At 34.7% G+C, this 19,994-nt stretch overlaps 2 protein-coding genes across 2 annotated transcripts in view; both read left to right on the top strand.

Annotated features, from left to right (window-relative positions):
* Positions 1–19,994, top strand: part of LRRK2 (leucine rich repeat kinase 2) — a 142,768-nt gene that overhangs the window by 91,314 nt on the left and 31,460 nt on the right. The window contains 12 exon segments of the mRNA XM_036865466.1: positions 612–841; positions 1,247–1,374; positions 2,697–2,811; positions 2,814–2,882; positions 2,885–2,922; positions 6,277–6,478; positions 7,491–7,579; positions 13,323–13,510; positions 14,379–14,533; positions 15,914–16,060; positions 16,219–16,410; positions 17,071–17,217. Of these exon segments, the coding sequence (XP_036721361.1) occupies positions 612–841; positions 1,247–1,374; positions 2,697–2,811; positions 2,814–2,882; positions 2,885–2,922; positions 6,277–6,478; positions 7,491–7,579; positions 13,323–13,510; positions 14,379–14,533; positions 15,914–16,060; positions 16,219–16,410; positions 17,071–17,217 (1,700 nt within the window).
* On the top strand, positions 9,544–11,504 carry LOC118901819 (high mobility group nucleosome-binding domain-containing protein 3-like). Its single transcript, XM_036865465.1, has 2 exons — positions 9,544–10,908; positions 10,951–11,504. The coding sequence occupies exons 1-2, from the start codon at positions 10,762–10,764 to the stop codon at positions 11,035–11,037; spliced, it is 234 nt and encodes a 77-aa protein (XP_036721360.1). The 5' UTR covers positions 9,544–10,761; the 3' UTR covers positions 11,038–11,504.

A 19,994-nucleotide genomic window follows, 5' to 3' on the forward strand; every position in this document is an offset into this window, starting at 1 on the left:
TTATCTGCTAATAGTATAATCATTTATATGTATCAATTTATAATTTAACCAATATGTTCTCCCTTTCCATTTACATTATGTATATGCATGTATAATATATATGAATATATACATTATGTATACCATACATGAATATATGTACGCATACACATGTATAATGTGCCAAATATGACCTCACTATCAAAATTTAGTATAGCAGTATGCTTATATACTCTACCTTGATTGTTTATCCTATGAGCTTTGTAAAATTTTATACTTTATAATTTTTAGGGTTTTATTTGTGTTATTTACAGAAATTGCGTGTGTTTGTGTATAAAATTCTAATGAGTATTACAAACATATTTTGAAATTTTGATTATTTCTGGTGATAGAATGTCATTATATTTGATAATGCTGCTGATCATTATCAACTACACCAACATCACTAACAAAATATATGCATTAATAGTGCATTGAAAGACATGCATTATTAGTTATGTGAGCTATGCACTCTTTTGCATACTGTATTTTAGAACAGTTTGATATTTAAAAGAATTCAGTGCATAAGAATTCACCTATATCATAAGTACACTGCTAAGCAGTTTATTTTATTTTTGTTTTTCAAATACCAGGTTTCTTCAACAGCGGTTAAAAAAGGCTGTGCCCTATAACCGAATGAAACTTATGATTGTGGGAAATACCGGGAGTGGTAAAACCACCTTATTGCAGCAATTAATGAAAATCAAGAAATCAGATCTTGGGATGCAAGGTGCCACAGTTGGCATAGACGTGAAAGACTGGCCCATCCAAATGAGAGGCAAAGGGAAGAAAGACCTCATTCTAAATGTGTGGGATTTTGCAGGTATTTATTTTGCTAGAATTTTTTATTCACACACCTTTTTAAAACAGGGATTTAAAAACTGAATTTTCTGTTCCAATACTGCAGAGAGGCCTGGTGGATCCTATGGAATTATTCCAAAGCCATTTATTTCTCCTAATTCTACCCTTGCCACCAGAATGGAGAAGCCATGGAAGGAAATGTTAGGAACCAGTACGTGCCAGCTGAAGCTAAGTAGCTGACACATGTGAAGAGTTGTCAGTCCCTAGTAAAAAGCCAGTGTAGTCATGTAACCATCATCTTTTTATTGTTTTTCTCTTTCTTTGTGTGATAAATAGTGGATAGTATCACTTAATTTTATTTTTGAAGAAGATGAAGAATTCTTGCCTATTTTCTGGAAGGCTAAAAAATTCTCTAATCTTTATTTAGGTTGTGAGGAATTCTACAGCACTCACCCACACTTTATGACCCAACGAGCCCTGTATCTTGCTGTCTATGACCTTAGCAAAGGGCAAGCTGAAGTTGATGCCATGAAACCTTGGCTCTTCAATATAAAGGTGATCTGTTCTAATCATTTGAAAATAGAAAATAATTCTTGGGGTTTTTTTGGTATGTAAGGTAATTTATTTTGGGCAAAAAGGTGCTTCAAATAGTCTCTTCAAATAATTTTTTAAAAGAAAGGAGCACTAAAATTTTGAGTTGGGAAATTTTAAGAGTAATTAAGTTGTGACATGAAAATAGTGTTTTCTATATTAGTGAGACTTATAGAAACTGGAAACCCTTTTAAGCTATAAAGATTGAGATTTTATAAGTTAAACTATTTTTGATATTATTTCTGTTTTTTTTGGCTGTGCCACGTAGCTGGCAGGATCTCAGTTCCCCGACCAGGGATTGAACCTGGGCCACGTCAGTGAAAGCCTGAATCCTAACCACTAGGCGACCAGGGAATTCCCTGATATTATTTCTTAAGGGTAATATGAACTTCCCTAATTTAAAATAAACCATAGTGAAAAAAAGCAATCTGTGCATCACCAACTCTGTCCTCAGAGGCAATTTAGTGTGAAGTCCTTCAGATCTTACAGTTTTAAATGGTCCCAGATTAATAGTATATTTGGAATTTTGCAATTTTTCCTATTTGTCCCTTGCTGTCATATTGTCAGCTATTACTTTATGTATATATGGTTTTAAATATATATGACTTTTTAGAATTGAGACCAAAGAAAGAGTGAATGGTCTTTGAATGATGCTCCAGTGGGCTCTTCTGGAGGCAAGCCCTTAAAAAGATTTGTCAGGAAATTGTTGGCTCCATCAAGCTTGTTTTGTCATTTTGGTAATTTTTTTAACTTCCTTTTTTTGACTTTATTATAGCTAGCCAAAGTGAAAAAATACTATAGTCGCAGTAATATTTGCTTTAGTGACTTTTTTTTTCATTGTAGACTCCACACTAAATGACTTTAATATGAATTAAGAGATTGAATTTACAGATAAGGAAGAGAAAATATAAAACAAATTGTATTACTCTGATATAATTTGGGGGTTATTAAATACTATTTTATTTAGAAGACCAAAGCACACTTAGAGAATAACCCATTTTAAGGCACGGAAATGAAAAGAAAAATATACTATTACTGTTACGTCGGCCACCTGAAAGAAAGTGGTAATAATTGGATAAGAAGGGGCATAAAATTGACTTTTAAAAATTTTCTAAGGGAAGTTTTTCTTAGGTTTAAGGAAGGAAAGGCAGTTGTTATTTTCTTCTTAGAAGTCTTGATTTCTCATTTCCACTCAAGTGAGTTTCATAGAAAGTGAATGTCAGTGGAAATGTAAGCACTCTTGATTTTAAAACAAACACAAAAGTATTTTGTATCTTTCCCTGTAGGCTCGTGCTTCTTCTTCCCCTGTGATTCTTGTTGGCACACATTTGGATGTTTCTGATGAGAAGCAGCGCAAAGCCTGTATCAGTAAAATCACCAAGGAACTCTTGAACAAACGAGGGTTCCTGCAATACGGGATTACCACTTTGTAAATGCCACTGAGGAATCCGATGCTTTGGCAAAACTTCGGAAAATATCATAAATGAGAGCCTCAATTTCAAGGGTAACATGGTTCATTGCCGACTTTAGGTAGTAGATAAATACAATTTATTAATTCTCATGTTGTGCAACTGCTAAGAAATGTCAAAAGTCTCGAGAAGAGAACAGCTATCTTAAAATTGTGGGGTTTTTTCAGAGCTGTTAGCGTTATTAAAGTACTTTCAATTTTAAAATTATTTATGCTATACTTTATTTCAAACTCATAGAAGTGGGAATAAAAATAATTTGAGGATACTGAGAGAAACTAAGAGGATATCTGAGAGGCTGAGAGAATATTCCTGAGAGAATCTGGGGACATGTTTCTGATGCCCTTTCTCTCCCAACTTCCTGTAGTGGTGATTCAATCAAAAAGGATAAGATGAATGTTGGGGTCTTGGGTTACCTTTCTTATATTTTCCATCTGCTCCTTTCTTTTGGAGTTCTTATTTTATCTCGCCTTGATTTACTTTGTTGTCCTTCATGTCTCTTGTCACTGTGATCTCCTTCCAAATATTTTTTTCTCAATATTGGGAGAAGTTTCTTTCATCTGATCATCAGGGTCACTAATTTGGTTTTCATCAATGTCTAAGCAATTTTCTAGTTCATACAAACTGGGTTTTTTCATTTTAAGAATTATGTTTTTGATTCCAAAGTTTTCTTCTGGTAAGACAAATGTAATTCATAGAGTTCATAAAGCACAAATAGATTGGTTAACAGTGAGAACACTTGTTTTTAATACTTGCAAGAGAAAGAAATTTTACCTGGGTTCTACAGACAGCATGGTATGAACTGTACTGAAAAACACCCTGAATAGTTCAATATAACAACACAATGGTGGATTTCACTGTTAGTCTCTGTTGGTTTAGCTCATTAGCACTAATGATCAAGGCCATGGCTTATAACAAGGGTCCTGTTTTGCCTGGACAGTCCCAGCATAATTATTAATTGTGTCCCACTATATTCTCAGAAGCATTCCAGTTTGGACGATAAATTATATGGTCACCTTGGTTATAACGTGTTGCCTAGTTAGCTTAGTTCTTTTCCATTTCCACAGATTATGCTCCTATCCAAAACCTAATGAGCCATTTATAAACGTGCTGGTCTTTGTGGTGCCCAGGGAGAGAATTTGCACATTTGTATCTTTCAGCACATTTATCCCAGTCACTAAAAGCTTTTACAAATGGTGGATCAGTGACATTTTATATAAGAAGAATGAAATATCATTTATTTGTAGATTTTCTTACTTTTTTTGTGGGACATATGACTAAAGAGTAATATGACTTTTAAGAAGCAAATATACAAAATTAATATATTCAATTAAATATTCTCTTTACACAGGGAGTTTTCTTTTGAGACTATACCTGTGCTTACAGAACTTTGTTGTTATTTATAATATTTTAATGGCTTCTCTTTTTATCATTGATGTCAGAACATTTATCATATTTTAAAAAAGACTTCTTGGAGGATGAGTTTGTTTTGAGAAAGGCTGAATGTAGTTGAAGCAAAGCCTGTGGAGAAGGTGGTTCATCAAGATGGACTGGTATTGCTCTAGGCTAACAACAATTTATCGCTATCCATCAATGAGACCAATTTTCTTTCTGCACTTGTACATGAACTCTGAAGGCAATGCCAGATAAGGAAGTAAAATAAATGCTTTGAGAAATGGCAGTATTATTTGAAGAAAGGTATCTATTGCTAATGGATACATCATTCTGGCATATTGGTTTGAAAATCTGTTTGATTGCTTTGCAGAATAGTGATTCAGATGACCCCCAAAACAATAAACCTGCCAGAACTTCAATATTCTTTCCTCCCTGAGGTGCTTCAACCTGTATTCAGACAACAGCTTTTAATCTACTAGAAATCTTTTTTTTGTTTGCCCTTTCATTTGTTTTTCATCTTTTCCTTTTATCCTGGCTCTTTTCTATTCTTTGCCTGTCTCACCCTTATTAACATGTGTCTGTGCAGACTTTAGAATAAGAGCTTTTGTTTTGGCTGTTGGTGACCTGATAATAAAGCTTAAAACAAGTAGGACAAAACAGAATTCAGTGCCAACAGTATCCCTCTCAATCTTGTCCAGCCCCTTAGCCGAGTGGGATCCTTTGCTGGCCCTGTAATCCAGCCCTGTAAAGTTCATCCTTTTGTTACTTGATTGCTTTCTGTGAGAACTCTTGTTTACTTTTATATGTAGGTTTCCCTTATTGGGTTAAAACATAAATTTCAATCTGAAGTTCTGTTTTATCTTAATTTATAAATGATGAACAGAGGGAATATGAAAAGTGCAGGTTAGTGAAATTATATTTAATTTTCTGGTTCAAAGCGTACTTTGAAACAATCTTGAATGTTTGGAGGTAAATATGAAAGTAATGGTTACAGCTGCTGTAAATCAAGTTCCTTAAGATTCTAGTTAAAAGTAGAAAAAGAGCAAGTTAAAGTGTGTGTGCATGTGTGTGTGTGTGTGTGTGTGTGTGTAATAAAACCCAATTTCTATTTGTAATAAGTTGAAGAATTCAAGTAGAAATTATGTTGGTTATTGTCAGGTAAAAAGAATATACAAGAATATATTCATGAGTTGAGAAATGGGGAGAGTGTGCCACCTGGTGGTTCTCAAAGGCATTTTAGTTACTATTGTTAGAGTTGCATTTCTATTTAAAATTAGATTTTTAAGAAAAGTTTGGAAAAGATTTTAATTATAGAAACTATCACTTTAAGGTCATTCTTTTAAATTTTTATTTTATGTATCTCTTGATTAGTAGACAGTTGTTAGATTCTAAGTGTAACAGACCCCAAATCATCCTCTCATATCAGAATCATTGGGGTTTAGATGATTTCTTATTTTTCCAAGTTCAAGTTTCCATGAAAAAGCATAGCTTGGGTGAGGAAATTTTATGTCTGTTTCCAGATTTCACTGTTTATATGTACATTCCACTAATACAACATTTTGCAAATAACAAGAACAAAATTTAGTTTTACCTTGGGTTGTGGATCACATTTTCATCTAATAAATAAGGTTCAAACGCTCTTACAATACTTGCTGACTTCTTATGCTAGCATATCTATTGCATGTAAGTTTAATGTCTTAGAAAACAGAAAGTCCTTTATTTACGGTCAATGATTTATCTTGGATTTTGCCATGGATTTTCTGAATAGCTAGATAAATATTTCCATGTAATATTATTTGATAGTTCTTTCCATATTGGCTTCTGTGTTCATATTTTTCTTATTTTAAGATCATCTTATTTATTCCTCACAATTTAATTGGTTTTACATTACATTTTGATTTTATTAAAAAATACAGTTCTGAATGATTAGCATAGAATTTATCACCCACCTGACAAATCGATGAATAAAATGGATTTTCACAGCTTGTCATTTGTAATTTCATAGATCCGAGATCAGCCTGTTGTTGGGCAGCTGATTCCAGACTGCTATGTAGAACTTGAGAAAATCATTTTATCAGAGCGTAAAAATGTGCCAGTTGAATTTCCTGTAATTGACCAGAAACGATTATTACAACTTGTGAAAGAACATCAGCTGCAGTTAGATGAAAATGAGCTTCCTCATGCAGTTCACTTCCTAAATGAATCAGGTTTGTTTATTGCATATTTTTTGAAAGCTCTGCTGTAGTAATTTGTGAAAATGCACCTGAACCTTGTATAGAAGTTACATTTAAAATTTAACAGAATATTGACAAAATTCTTTAATAGGTAACTGATTTTTTTCTTTTTGAAAGATCATCATGAGCATTGATGTTAAATCATGTATTATGTCATAAGAGAAAAATTTAGAAATTATCTAAGGGCAGTAGTGGAAAAGGTCTCTGAGCAGGAGTTAAAACGTGGGTTGTAGAACTTGACTGTAGTATTCAGGAGCTGTGAGACCCTATGTGGAGGCTATTTGTACACTGTAAAGAAGAATTATTATTGGGATGGTTTAACTTGGCACTTGGAGAATCAGCGGTTGCCTGAGATGATGCAGCTACCGAGTGGCAGATCTTGCTCTGTTGCGTAACATGTTGTCAGCATGACCTCACAGATGAAAACTCTTGAACAGACTTTGGTGCTAATTGTGTACTTGATCAATATAACCTTGCTAGAAATGTGTGAGTTGACTTGTAGTGCTCGGATAAGTGGTTGGGAAGTTGCTTTTGATCCCCAGATTCTGTTGTATGAAAAATAATCTTCATGTGGATTGAATCTGATCAATTCATTTCCTCATCGTTCTTAAACCAGTAGCTCCCTTTGATATTTTGTGTTTCTTACCTGTATTCGAAAATAAGATGTGTCTTTGTAGTGTGTAATTAGAAAGCCAAAAATATTTATGAATTTCTATTTCTCAATACATGCTCTGCACTGTATGGCTTTGTCTTAAATATGCTTAAATATGATCATTTTATATAGTTCAAAAGGTAACTTTTTAAAATAATATTTGGATTTTAGAGCTTGGGAACTGGGATGCCTGGGTTCGGGTCTCAGCTCTGCCACTAATGATGCTGAAGTTTACTCATCTGTAAAATGAGGAGGTTGGACTAGATTCTCTCTAAAGCCCCTTGATATTTGCATATTCTAAATTCCATGTTTCACTCTTGATTTTTACTCCAGGGGTCCTCCTTCATTTTCAAGACCCAGCCCTGCAGTTAAGTGACTTATATTTTGTGGAACCCAAGTGGCTTTGTAAAGTCATGGCCCAGGTTGGTATATTATATTTTTGTGGCATGGGAGTAATGATTGAAGAAAACTACAAATGACACCTAGAGCATTGAGTTTTATAGAGTTTGTGTTCAATTAAGGTAGAAACTACTGTGAATATAGAAAACTGTAGAACAATTTGTGTGGAAGACTGTATAAAGAAGAACTTCATGGAAGAAGAGAAGCATCTTAGAATTTACTTTAATGTCTTTGTTTTCAAGTCACAGACAGGTGTTTGTACTGCTCTGTTCCGTAGTACTTTTCTAGATCCTGATGATAGCTTTGGTTTGGTTATTGATATAATCAATTGAATGAAAGCTTTGTGAAAATCTTTGGGATAAGTACATATACGAAAATTGGGTTGATGAGCCTCTGAAACCTCAGTCTAGACAACATGGAGGAAAATTTTGACTCTTCAGTGGAATGTAAGTTCTAAATGCTTACAATTTAAAAAATTTTGAATAGTGGTGGTTATGGCTGTCTTTTCTCTATTTATATTTCATATGGAAAATTATTTCTTCTCCCAGTAACAGTTACCAACGAGTTTATATTAATTAGCTATCATAATCCACCTCTATAGATTTGCCACAGAAAACCATTCAAACAGAACACACTAGCTCAGGGTTCCTCAGTGTCAGCACTATTGACATTTTGGGCCAGATAATTCTTTGTTGTACATTGTAGGATGATAGCAGCATCTTTGGCCTCTACCCTCTAGATGCCAGTAGTACCTTCCCAGTATGACAAGCAAAAATGTGCCCAGACATTGCCAAATATTTTAGGATGCAAAAAATCACCCTGGGTGAGAACTGCATCTGGATGAATCATGAATTGAAGTGAGCCTGGGGAGGGCGTCTCCAGCATGTGCACTCACTGGTGGTTATTTTGTTTATGAGTATAATTTTTTGAGTCACTAAAATGATTGTATTTTTTTAATGTTAGAAATCTCTCTTCTAATCAACTATAATGGTAATTAAATTCCCTCAGGTAATCTTGAATAATAGTCCCTAAATTTCATCTAAGGAAGAATAAGAAAGATATTTTAAAGAGGGAACTCTGTGGCTAAAGATATTTTAAAGAGGGAACTCTGTGGCTAAATCCTATACCACAGAACTTGAGAATGTATTGAAACATTGCAATTGGCAATTAATTGTAATGGGACAGTTATTACTATTCTGGTAGATATTTTTAAAGTAGATTTTCATCCTTCTGCACATATGCCATGGAAAGTGTGATTTTACTCATCTACCTAATGAGAATGGAGCCAGGAAGGTATAGTGGTGAAGAGCACAAGCTCTAGAGTCAGCATGACCTGCGTTCAGATCTCTCCTAAATCCTTACTAACTTTGACATTTCTTAATGTTTTAAGCTTTTGTTTCTTCACTTGTAAAATAAGGATAATAACAATATTATCTTCAACATTGCCTCCCTAGTTCAGTATAAGTGAATAGTAAATTTTAGCAAAAGTTTATATTTGACCTATTTGGTAATTAAAGACTTATTATTTCAGGAAATGAAAAAAAAATCTTCAAAACTGTAAAGATGTATTCATGTAGTTTTGGAAAGTGTGCCAGGTATGGAGCTAAATAAAACAATATGTGTAGGTATATGCACTCTGTGTAGAAAAGGGAGTTTTAATTATACCCTGAAGATTTGTTGTTAGGTGGCACACTCTATCAGAAAATAACTGAACTCTGTATAGTCAAGAAAAGGCTAAAGTTGCACCAAAAAGTGATGTGTTTCCATGTGAATTAGGACTATTTAAAGTTGCACACATGTGGATAATATTAGAGTGGGTACATCTTATTCAATAGAATAACAAGGTGGTTTCCATCAGAATCACTATATTTTAACAGAAGCAAATTTCCGTCATGATGCAATAAAATCCCTGAAGATACTATGGAGTAATTAAGTTGAAACTCCATGAAAGTTCTCATTAACATAGTTATACTATAAACATGTTAATTTAATTGAAAATTAAGTCAAGAGTTTGAACAGCTCAAGTTATTTTGAAAGATAGATCTAAAGGGTCAGTAAAATTTCTTAATGTAAAAGATAAATGCCATCATTTTTATTTATGCGATATACTGAAATATGTCATTTTTATTAAGGTTTAAAGAGAATGAAAGCCATAAGTAATCAAGTGAAGACAGAATGACCTGCCTGACACCAAACCAGCAAAAATAAATAGGGTTATTCACCTCCATGAGTCATCAAGGCAAGGGAAGAAATAATTTCATGGTGCAGAAGCTCTAATGAGCCCAACCACCCTCTTTGTGCCCAGAGCTGTTAGGTAACTAAACTTATTAAAGAAGTTTCCATCAACACACAGAGAAATTTGCAAAACTCATTAAACTATATGATAAAAGAGATATGAAAGGGACTTATTGGTAGAGTATTATAAAACTTGCATGGCCATTTAATCTTGATAAAAAGTTGTGTGAGAAATTTGGAAAATTTTCTTTCTTTGCACAAGGGCATAAGTTAGCCTTAGAAGTTACCAGCCTGAAGGAATAATAAGAGGTCTTTTAACGGTGATAAAATCAAGATAAGGTTTCAGTTTTTTATTGCTGTATAACAAAATACCCCAAAACCTAGCGTACACAAGTAAACTTGGAGTAAAACATCAACAGCTTATTGTTTCTCACTATTCTGTGGGTTGGCTGGGTTCAGCCAAACGGTTCTGCTCCGCATGGCATTGGCAGGGGTCGTTCGCTTGGCTTCCTCATTGAGCTGGGCTGGAGAGTCCAAGAAGGCTACACTCACATTTTTAGTGTGTTGGTGCTCCTCCATGTGGTCTCTCATATATGCCTAGACCTCTTAAAGGCCAGGCCTAGAACTGGTAAAATGTCAGCTCTGCCACATTCTAGTGAGCAGAGCAACCACAAGTCTTGTTCAGGGAAATGGGTGGATTCTATATCTTGAAGGATTAAGCAGCCCACATATGTAGGGAGAGAAAAAATTAATGTGTCCATCGTTGGAAACTATCTGCTACAAATAGTGGTAGTGCAGCATAGATCTACTAGAAAAATCAAGCACAAACTTCTATTTTAAAATCAGTTTGTCGGAGGCCGGGCTACGCCGAGCCCTGCACGTGAACAGCTGCGGCAGGGGCAGCATCCAGCGGCGGTGCCAGCAGTTCCAGCCCGTTGCTTTACTTTTTAGCTGCACCAACGTAGTCATTATGCCGAAGAGAAAGTCTCCAGAGAATCCAGAGGGCAAGGATGGATCCAAAGTAACTAAACAGGAGCCCACCAGATGGTCTGCCAGGTTGTCAGCGAAACCTGCTCCTCCAAAACCTGAATCTAAACCAAGAAAAACATCTGCTAAGGCCCTTATCCTATGCATAGATCCTCACATTAGCCCTACTGAGAAAGAACTGGCAACAAAGGTTAACAAAGGTGCTAAAGGGAAGAAGGAGGAAAAGCAAGAAGCTGGAAAGGAAGGCACAGAAAACTGAATCTGTAAACGAGGGAGAATGTATTGTCATGAAAATCGGAGTTGATTTTATGTACCTGTTGGGACAACTTTTAAAAGCTATTTTTACCGCGTATTTTGTAAATGCTAATTTTTTAGGACTCTACTAGTTGGCATACAAAAATATATAAGGATGGACATTTTACCTTCTCATAGTCATGATTTTTGGAAATTCCCATCATCCTTGAGTAAAATAAATACCAATTTAATATTGGAAGCTGTCTGTAAAATTGATTCACCGTTCCATGCACTTGCTTTAAAAATTTAGTCCTGAGCATACTGTGGTGTTTTTACTGTGGGTATTTGAATTTTTTCATGCAGTTTTTCTAGAGCAATAATCAGTGGTGCTTTTGTACCTAGGTTTTATGTGATTTTAATGAAACATGGATAGTTGTGGCCACCTGCTGACTATTTGTGGTTTAAAATAAAAGGTTTTCCTGCCTGCAAAAAGAAAAAAATAATAAAATAAAATAAAATCAGTTTGTCTAAGTAAAATAAATTAGAATAAGTATACAATAATGGCTGACATATGAGAGGTTACTTATATGCTTTTCAAAGATTATCTCATTTAATTCTCAGAACAACTCTTTTAAAGGGTACTTTATTAGTGCCCATTCTTGAAGATGAAGAAATTGATGGACAGAGAGGTTAAATAATTTATCCAAAGTTACATATTCAGGGAGAATTAGAGTTACGATTTCAAACCAAGCAGTTTGACTACAGTGCCTATGAACCTAACCCTAGGATAAAATGCTCCAAACTTTATTTTCCCCCAGTTCACGAATTCAACAGTATTTATTCAGCACCTAATGATGTTCCAGATATTGTTCTGGTGCTGGGGCTATAGCAGTAGACAAAACAAGTTTCCTGCATTCATGGAGTTGATGTTCAAATGGGAGGAAATAACCAAAACATGAATCCTTAACATGTTAGGTGGTACAGAATGCTACAAAGAAAATATAAAGTATGGCTGGGGGTAGAGAGTGAGTTTGTCAGACAGGTCTTAGCAACTTAAAAAACACTACAACAGCAGTTTTCTTCACTACCTAAGTTGTAAGAGCAGTTTGGGCTATAAACTATACAATATGGAGGAAGTCCCAAATTATAGTTTTTATTATTTAATGACCCATTATACATTGCATTAGATATCATTATGTTCAATCAGTCATGCATTCATTGATTCAATGACGGTATATGTACAAAATAGAAATATAGGGTTGAGTGAGACAAGTCCTCGGGCCTACAGATTTTACAGTCCAGTATTTTACCCAGCTACATGATAATGTAAATAATGTTTGTTCCTATTTAAGTATCCCTTAAAAATTATAGATCTACTAAAGAAAATTAAGCACAAATCTCTTTTTAAAATTAATTTGGCCAAGTAAAATGAATAGGAACATGTAGATAATAATGGCTAACATTTGAGGGCTTGCTATTTGCTAAAAATTGTTGTATGTATTTTGCATGTTTTATGTGTATCTTATTTTGTTCTCATGGCAATCTAAGAGACAGTCACTTTTATTATCTTATGTTACAGAGAGGGAAACTGTGGGTAAAGAAATTAAATATCTTTCCCAAGGTGACACAATTGGCAGTAGAGCCTGGATTTGAGCCTGAGTTCTTCTGAACTTATATTTTTAATTGTTATGATGATGATCAAAGCTCAAAGTATGGTCTCCACATTAGAATCATCAGAGTTTCTTGTTAAAAAAGCAGATTCTCAAGCCTCATCTCAGACCTACTGATCCAGACTGAGTGGAGTCCAGCGAAATTCAGTGGTTACTTACTTTGTTTGAGAATCACTGAAATGTGCTAAGCTACCTCTCTTCTCGCTGATGGAAACCATCTCCTATTATATAAATGTAAAGTAACATTTCTATTGCAAACCTGTAGTGATAACACAGTCTGGAAGATAATTTCCCTAGGAATATACCATTGATGAGACTGTAACAAGGATGTGGGGTACTGGATTGATGTGTTAATTGGAGTTGGGGAAGGCTTGTGGTTCATTGGTTTCAGAGGATCTCCAGAATTTCTGATCTGAATTAACTCCCTTAATTTAATAAATTTTTTTTTGTGTGTGTAGGGAGTACATGCCCCACTGGGCTTCTAGGCTACCTGGCTGCTAGCTAGAGAAATTAGGTCCTGTGTTGTACTTGACAACATTAAAATTGTTTTAATCATTTTTACTGAGCAAAGGAAATGTTTTAAATACAAAACTTTCCAGAAAATAAATTTTAGTGATATGTATAAGTTTAAATCTTTCAGATTTTGACAGTGAAAGTGGAGGGCTGTCCAAAACATCCTAAGGGAATTATTTCACGTAGAGATGTGGAAAAATTTCTTTCAAAGAAAAAGAGATTTCCAAAGAACTACATGTCACAGTACTTTAAACTCTTAGAAAAATTCCAGATTGCCTTGCCAACAGGAGAAGAATATTTGCTGGTTCCAAGCAGGTAAGCCAAAACTTAAAATTTAATTACCCTATGGAAATTCACCATATATTATATTGTTTTAGTAGTCAAAGTAACTTTGGTCTGTGATAAATGTACTAATTTTTTTCTTCTTGTGCAAACTTTGTACTGAAGTATAACATTTTCTTTTAATGAAAACACTACATTTGACATTTAAAGATAAAGTAAATGACTGATTTTATGTATATAATTACTATTTGATTTAGCACTGCCTAATTTATTTAATAAAGGTTAATAGTGGAGATAAGTGTGTGTGTGTGTGTGTGTGTGTCCTTACATGGTACTGGAAGAGTTATTATATTAGGCAGATTCTGGGGATATAATGAGTTTTCAACATAGTCTTAAAATAATTTATGGCTGTGAATTTTCAGAGGATATGGGCAACACAATGGAGGCCTAAGTTATAGCCCTGTACTGTAGAAATTCTTACTCCTTTATAAGCACCTGGGAAATGTTATAAAGTAATATGACATTGAAAAGTGCAAATTGCATTGGTTGATGGATGGTAACTAATTCTAAAAATAGATATACACTCTTTTCTAGGACATGAATTTTTTTCAAGTTTTACATAATCCCTTTACTTGTCTATGCATAATGAACTGTAATAATTTATTTATAGTATAAATAAGATTATTGAAAAAATTTCATGCATCTACATCTGAGCATGCATTTGAATTAATTAACCATTAAATTTTGAGTAGGAAGAGCATGTAGCAAAAGAACATTATAAAAAATGCAATTGCTTAGAATATTTATCTTCAATTCATTGATTTCAAGTAGTAAAGCACTTTGGTCAACATGATTGGGTATTTTATGAAGCTGTATAATGACAGTGTCCTTTTATCTTTAGTTTGTCGGACCACAGGCCGGTAATAGAGCTTCCCCATTGTGAGAACTCTGAAATTATCATTCGACTGTATGAAATGCCTTATTTTCCAATGGGCTTTTGGTCAAGATTAATCAATCGATTACTTGAAATTTCACCTTACATGCTTTCAGGAAGAGGTATGTATTTAATGAAGAATTAATATTTAGAGAAGTTAGGAGGAAAGCATATTAAAATTAATATGTCATTTTCCCAGAGTTTACTTGTTTGTAAGGCAGCTGAAAATCAGAAAATAAGCTCAAAAGACCTCAGAGTGGCCAATATAAAGACATACACTCAAATAAGTTCATGCCGTTTGTTAAGCAGAAAATTCCTCAAAGTCCATGTGTACTTATTTTAGACACATTTACAATGCCTATGACTATCTCGCTTTGCAAGCCAAAGCAGACTAGAAGTAGCAATTTTATTTATTTATTTTTTTAAAATTTATTTATTTATTTATTTTTGGCTGTGTTGGGTCTTCGTTTCTGTGCGAGGGCTTTCTCTAGTTGCGGCAAGCGGGGGCCACTCTTCATCGCGGTGCGCGGGCCTCTCACTGTCGCGGCCTCTCTTGTTGCAGAGCATAGACTCTAGACACGCAGGCTCAGCAGTTGTGACTCACGGGCCCAGTTGCTCCGCGGCATGTGGGATCTTCCCAGACCAGGGCTCAAACCCGTGTCCCCTGCATTGGCAGGCGGACTCTCAACCACTGCACCACCACGGCAGCCTGAAGTAACAATTTTAAAAGGTGAAATTAGTAAGCGTCATTAGTTTAAACACACCCACCCAACCTACACATACACACAAACATACACCCACACGCACGTGCGCGCAAAGGAAAACTAGGAATGGCCGCCACTGCAGTCAGGGAGTTTTATTTAACAGTGTAACAGTTCCTGACCATTCAGACCATTCTGTGTAGGGACTATAATAGCTCTATTCTGCTGCACAATCCCTGAGGGGTTTACAAAAAAGGATAAAAATGGGTGTTTATAATGCTAGCTCTTCCTCCTGGAAGAAAGAGAGATCTTAGTGCTCCAAAGGGAAAATATAATTTTTTATGTGCTTAAAAATCAGCTTTATGGAGGTGGTACTGTATTCTGAAGTAAACCTTATGTTGCTTGCAGTTAATCGACATATAGAAAGTTACATCACATCAAAGTGTTGGTTTTAGCATGACCACCAACCTCTTTTTAAAAGTTATGGGACCTTATTTATGATTCTCTTTCTTCATCTGTTACACATACTAAACTACTTAACACCATGAACCTGAAATCTATCTTAGGTTGTATACTGGGCATTTTATTTATTTCATTACAAAATTGAGGATAAAATATTTAATATTATATTTAATAGATATGGATGGGGACTCATATCATTAACGATTCCAGTACTTTCCTTCAAAACAAATATATCTCTCTTACTGTCATTTGTGGTGTGTGCAGCGACTTTTTCCCCTTTAATTTATGGAGCCGCTAATAATTAATGGCTATATGTGGGTTCATTTAAACTTCTTTCAGAACGAGCACTTCGCCCAAACAGAATGTATTGGCGACAAGGCATCTACTTGAATTGGTCTCCTGAAGCTTATTGCTTGGTAGGATCTGAAGTCTTAGATAATCACCCAGAGAGTTTCTTAAAAATTACAGTTCCTTCCTGTAGAAAAGGTAAGGAAATTAATTAAAAACTTTGAATTGTACCACTAAAGAAATCTAAACTTTTAAAAAAAACTTTATAGTTTTGTGACAGAATAAGGTTCTTTCCAGTTTTGTGACAGAATAAGGTTCAGCTAGGGTGTTGATGAAGTCTTCTTTGGATTATGTAGGCTGTATTCTTTTGGGCCAAGTTGTGGACCACATTGACTCTCTCATGGAAGAGTGGTTTCCAGGGTTACTGGAGATTGATATTTGTGGTGAAGGAGAAACTCTGTTGAAGAAGTGGGCATTATATAGTTTTAATGATGGTGAAGAACATCAGAAAATCTTACTTGACAACTTGATGAAGAAAGCAGAAGAAGGTATGTGTTGACACAACTTACAAATGTTTTTAAGTGATCCTTTCAATATTTGTGAAGTGATGTTTGAAATAAATGTAAAAATTATTCTTATCCATAAGGGATGAGTTAGAGGATACTACATTCAATTATAGTGACAGTTCAGAAAAATATATTTATTAACCAGTAAGATCTTATACTCTAGATTCAGAAAAAATGTTGGTCTGAGTGTTTGAATACTGGCTATTGAACAACATAACCTCATCTGTGAAATAAGAGTACTGACCAAAACTACATCATAGAATTGTTATGAGGATTAAAATAGATGATACATGGAAGTAACTTAGCAACGTTAACCATAGGCTAAGTGCTCCAAGAATGTTGTAAAAGTAAAGAATATATAATTTCCTAGTCATGTATCAATAGTCTAAGGCAGTTCTGAATTCTACTTTCTAGTGAGTGAACCTAGGAATGAGTATTTAAAATTCCTAGTAGATAGGTAATTAATTCAACTTTTAAAACTTTCTCAGAGTTTCTAGAGAAAAATAAGATTGGTAAGAAAACCTAAAAGAGTGATTAGAAATCATAGAAAGTATGTGATTATTTCTGTAAATCAAAAGGACAAACTTATGTACAACCTTAAAAGTTTGTCTTTAAAAAAAAAATGTTTTATGTACTTCTCAGGAGACCTCCTAGTGAATCCAGATCAACCAAGGCTCACCATTCCAATATCTCAGATTGCTCCTGACTTGATTTTGGCTGACCTGCCTAGAAATATTATGTTGAATAATGATGAATTGGAATTTGAACAAGCTCCAGAGTTTCTTTTAGGTAACTATTTTTGTTGGTTTGAGAATAAAAATTAGGGTACAGCTTTTATTTATAATCTAGAAAATATTTACATATAATTATATTGTCATAGTTTTAGTGTCTTCATATATTTTTTGTAATGTTTTTCCTTTGGGATAATATATTTTAAAGTAATATCATGTTGGGACTTCCCTGGCGGTCCAGTGGTTAAGTTTCTGCACTTCCACTGCAGGGGGAGCAGATTTGATTCCCTGGCCAGGGAACTAAGATCCTGCATGTGGCACGACACGGCTAAAAAAAAAAACCCAAAACTTTTGTAGGCCGGGTTTGAATTGAGGATGGGACCACCATGGAAGCACACATATTTATGAAATATGTCCTTGCATTTGCTTTAATTGTCAGTGATAGGGAAGGCATTTAGGAAGTTTTCAATTGAGTAATGCAGCCATTTTTCAGTCGCAAAAAGAATAAGTAAAGGAAGAACACCTCTATGTAGTCATTGTAGCAATTTTGTTGCTAAGTATGACAATCATAAATTTTCATTAAAATATTCACAAAAAGCCAATTTGAGATTAAAAATTCAGAAGCATTAAATTGGTGATATACTCAAGTTCTAAACATTCCTGAGAGTGCTTGAGAGCTATGGAGAGTATTCAGTTGATTTAATGTAAAGTATTTGAAGACAATTCTGACTTTACTTTGTGGAGTATTTGTTGTTATGTGTGTATACATTTTATTTTAATTAAATTTCCACAGAGAGAATGACTAGACGATGTGTCAGGATATTAATATTATTAACAAACAATGTCCAAAATTTGGGATATGACATGTAGAGGTAAATAAACTCCTTTGTACCTTTATTCTTTACATTGATTGGGAAATTTTGAATGATTTTAAATGCCTTTGCACTCTGGGAGTGAATATATTAGTAATAGTAGGCTAAGGCAAAATGCTGAATTGTTAACACTGAATCTTAGATCTTAACCAACACCAAACTTGACTTGTGATTTGAAAGATACAGGCAAGTACCAGATATACTATTTTCTTTCTCTGAAAGAGTTTCAAGCCATCAGATACAGCTCCCCCAAATATACCCTTTTAGTGCACTAAGTTGTGTTTCAGATTAATGGACAAGTTTTGAGCAATGTTATGTAGAAATGTTCAAAAAGTTCATTTTTGAAGCACCTGTGTTTTTCCACCAGTTTTACTGAGGTGTAATTGACATATAGCACTGTATAAGTTCAAGGTGTACAGCATAATGACTTGACTTACATGTATGGTGAAACGATTACCACAGTAGCTTTAGTTGACATCCATAATTGCATATATATAAAAAATAAAGGAAAAAGAAAAAAGTATTTTTCTTCTTGTGATGAGAACTCTCAGGATTTACTCTCTTAACCACTTCTGTACATAACCTATAGCAGTGTTAACTGTAGTTATCATGTTGTACACTACATCCCTAGTATTTATTTATCTTACAACTGGAAGTTTGTACCTTTTGACCACCTTCAAAAGCAACTGTGTTTTATATTCTTTAACTATGCAGATAGGAAAATGTTTATAAGAGTACTCCCCATTCTCTAGCCCCATTTCCCATAAACTCATAAATTCCATGTTTATTTATTGTACAAAAAGCAATCTAGATCAGGGTTTCTCAACCTCTGCACTGATGCAGTTTGGGACTGGATAATTCTTTGTTATGAGGGGTGTCCTGTGCATTGCAGTGTGTTTAGCAGCATCCTTGGCCGCTACCCACTAGATGTCAGTAGTATCTCCTCACACCCTGTCTCAGATTTGACAATCAAAAATGTCTCCAAACACTGTCAAAGGTGGGGGCTGGAGATAGGGAGCAACGTCACCCTGGTTGAGAGCCACTGATCTAAACAAATCAGATAAATCCTTCTAAAAACATTTTACAATCAGAAACACCCTGGTATCTTTATGCTGGGATGATCTGGGGGAGGTCATTCATCTCCCTCCTTTCCGCATTTTCTTTGTCGGACAGGAGTGAATTTTAGGGCTTCAGTTAACCCTTTCCTTCCCAGATAGCAGTTACTATTAGGCAGTGACTAATATGACACATATTAATAGATTTGTGAGTATTGGTAGACTTGTTTTTGTAAATACAGTTGACCCTTGAACAACACAGATTAGAACAGTATGGGTCCACTTATCTGCAATTTTTTTTTCAATAAATACAGTACCTGTATTTTTATCTTATAGATCTTTAACTAAATGTAGGGAAAAGTTTGTGTTCAATTAGAGATTATAGTGTGTGAAATCAAAAGAACTAGGGTTTGAGTCCTGATTGTATCCAAACTGTTTCAGCTTCCTTTCCTCGGGTGGGACATTTTTCAGTTCTTTTGTTTTTGAGGCAGAGACAGCAGTGTGCAGATTTTCCACTGCACTCAGGGCTGCATTCCTAACCCCATGTTGTGTGTTGTGCAAGGGTCAACTGAATATTTTAAAATACACATATATGGGGTTTTGTTTGTCTATCTGAAGAGTTATGGGAGGGGGTACATTTCCTCTTTGAGGGACTGTTTTTCCAGAGAGCCACAATAGAAGATACTTCAGTGGTATTATTTGTCAATTTTTTCACACCTTTGTGTCACAAGTACACAGTAGCAGTCCTTAACCTTATTTTTGCTCTTAGTTACTTGAAGGGTACAACAGCCCATACTCCAATTTAATATGGCAGTGATTATGAAATAGGGAAGGGCTTTAAATAATTAGAAATCTCTACTACTCCCACCTGAAATTTTTTGTTTCCCTAGAGTGTATTTCTTTTCTCT

Source organism: Balaenoptera musculus, chromosome 10, assembly GCF_009873245.2.
Source record: "Balaenoptera musculus isolate JJ_BM4_2016_0621 chromosome 10, mBalMus1.pri.v3, whole genome shotgun sequence".
Lineage (NCBI taxonomy): Eukaryota > Metazoa > Chordata > Mammalia > Artiodactyla > Balaenopteridae > Balaenoptera > Balaenoptera musculus.

Excerpts from the sequence above, each read along its gene's own strand:
- LOC118901819 (XM_036865465.1), top strand. The coding sequence starts at position 10,762 with ATGCCGAAGAGAAAGTCTCCAGAGAATCCAGAGGGCAAGGATGGATCC. Across the intron at positions 10,909-10,950 it reads CAAGAAAAACATCTGCTAAG|AAAGAACTGGCAACAAAGGT; the intron begins GCCCTTATCCTA and ends AGCCCTACTGAG.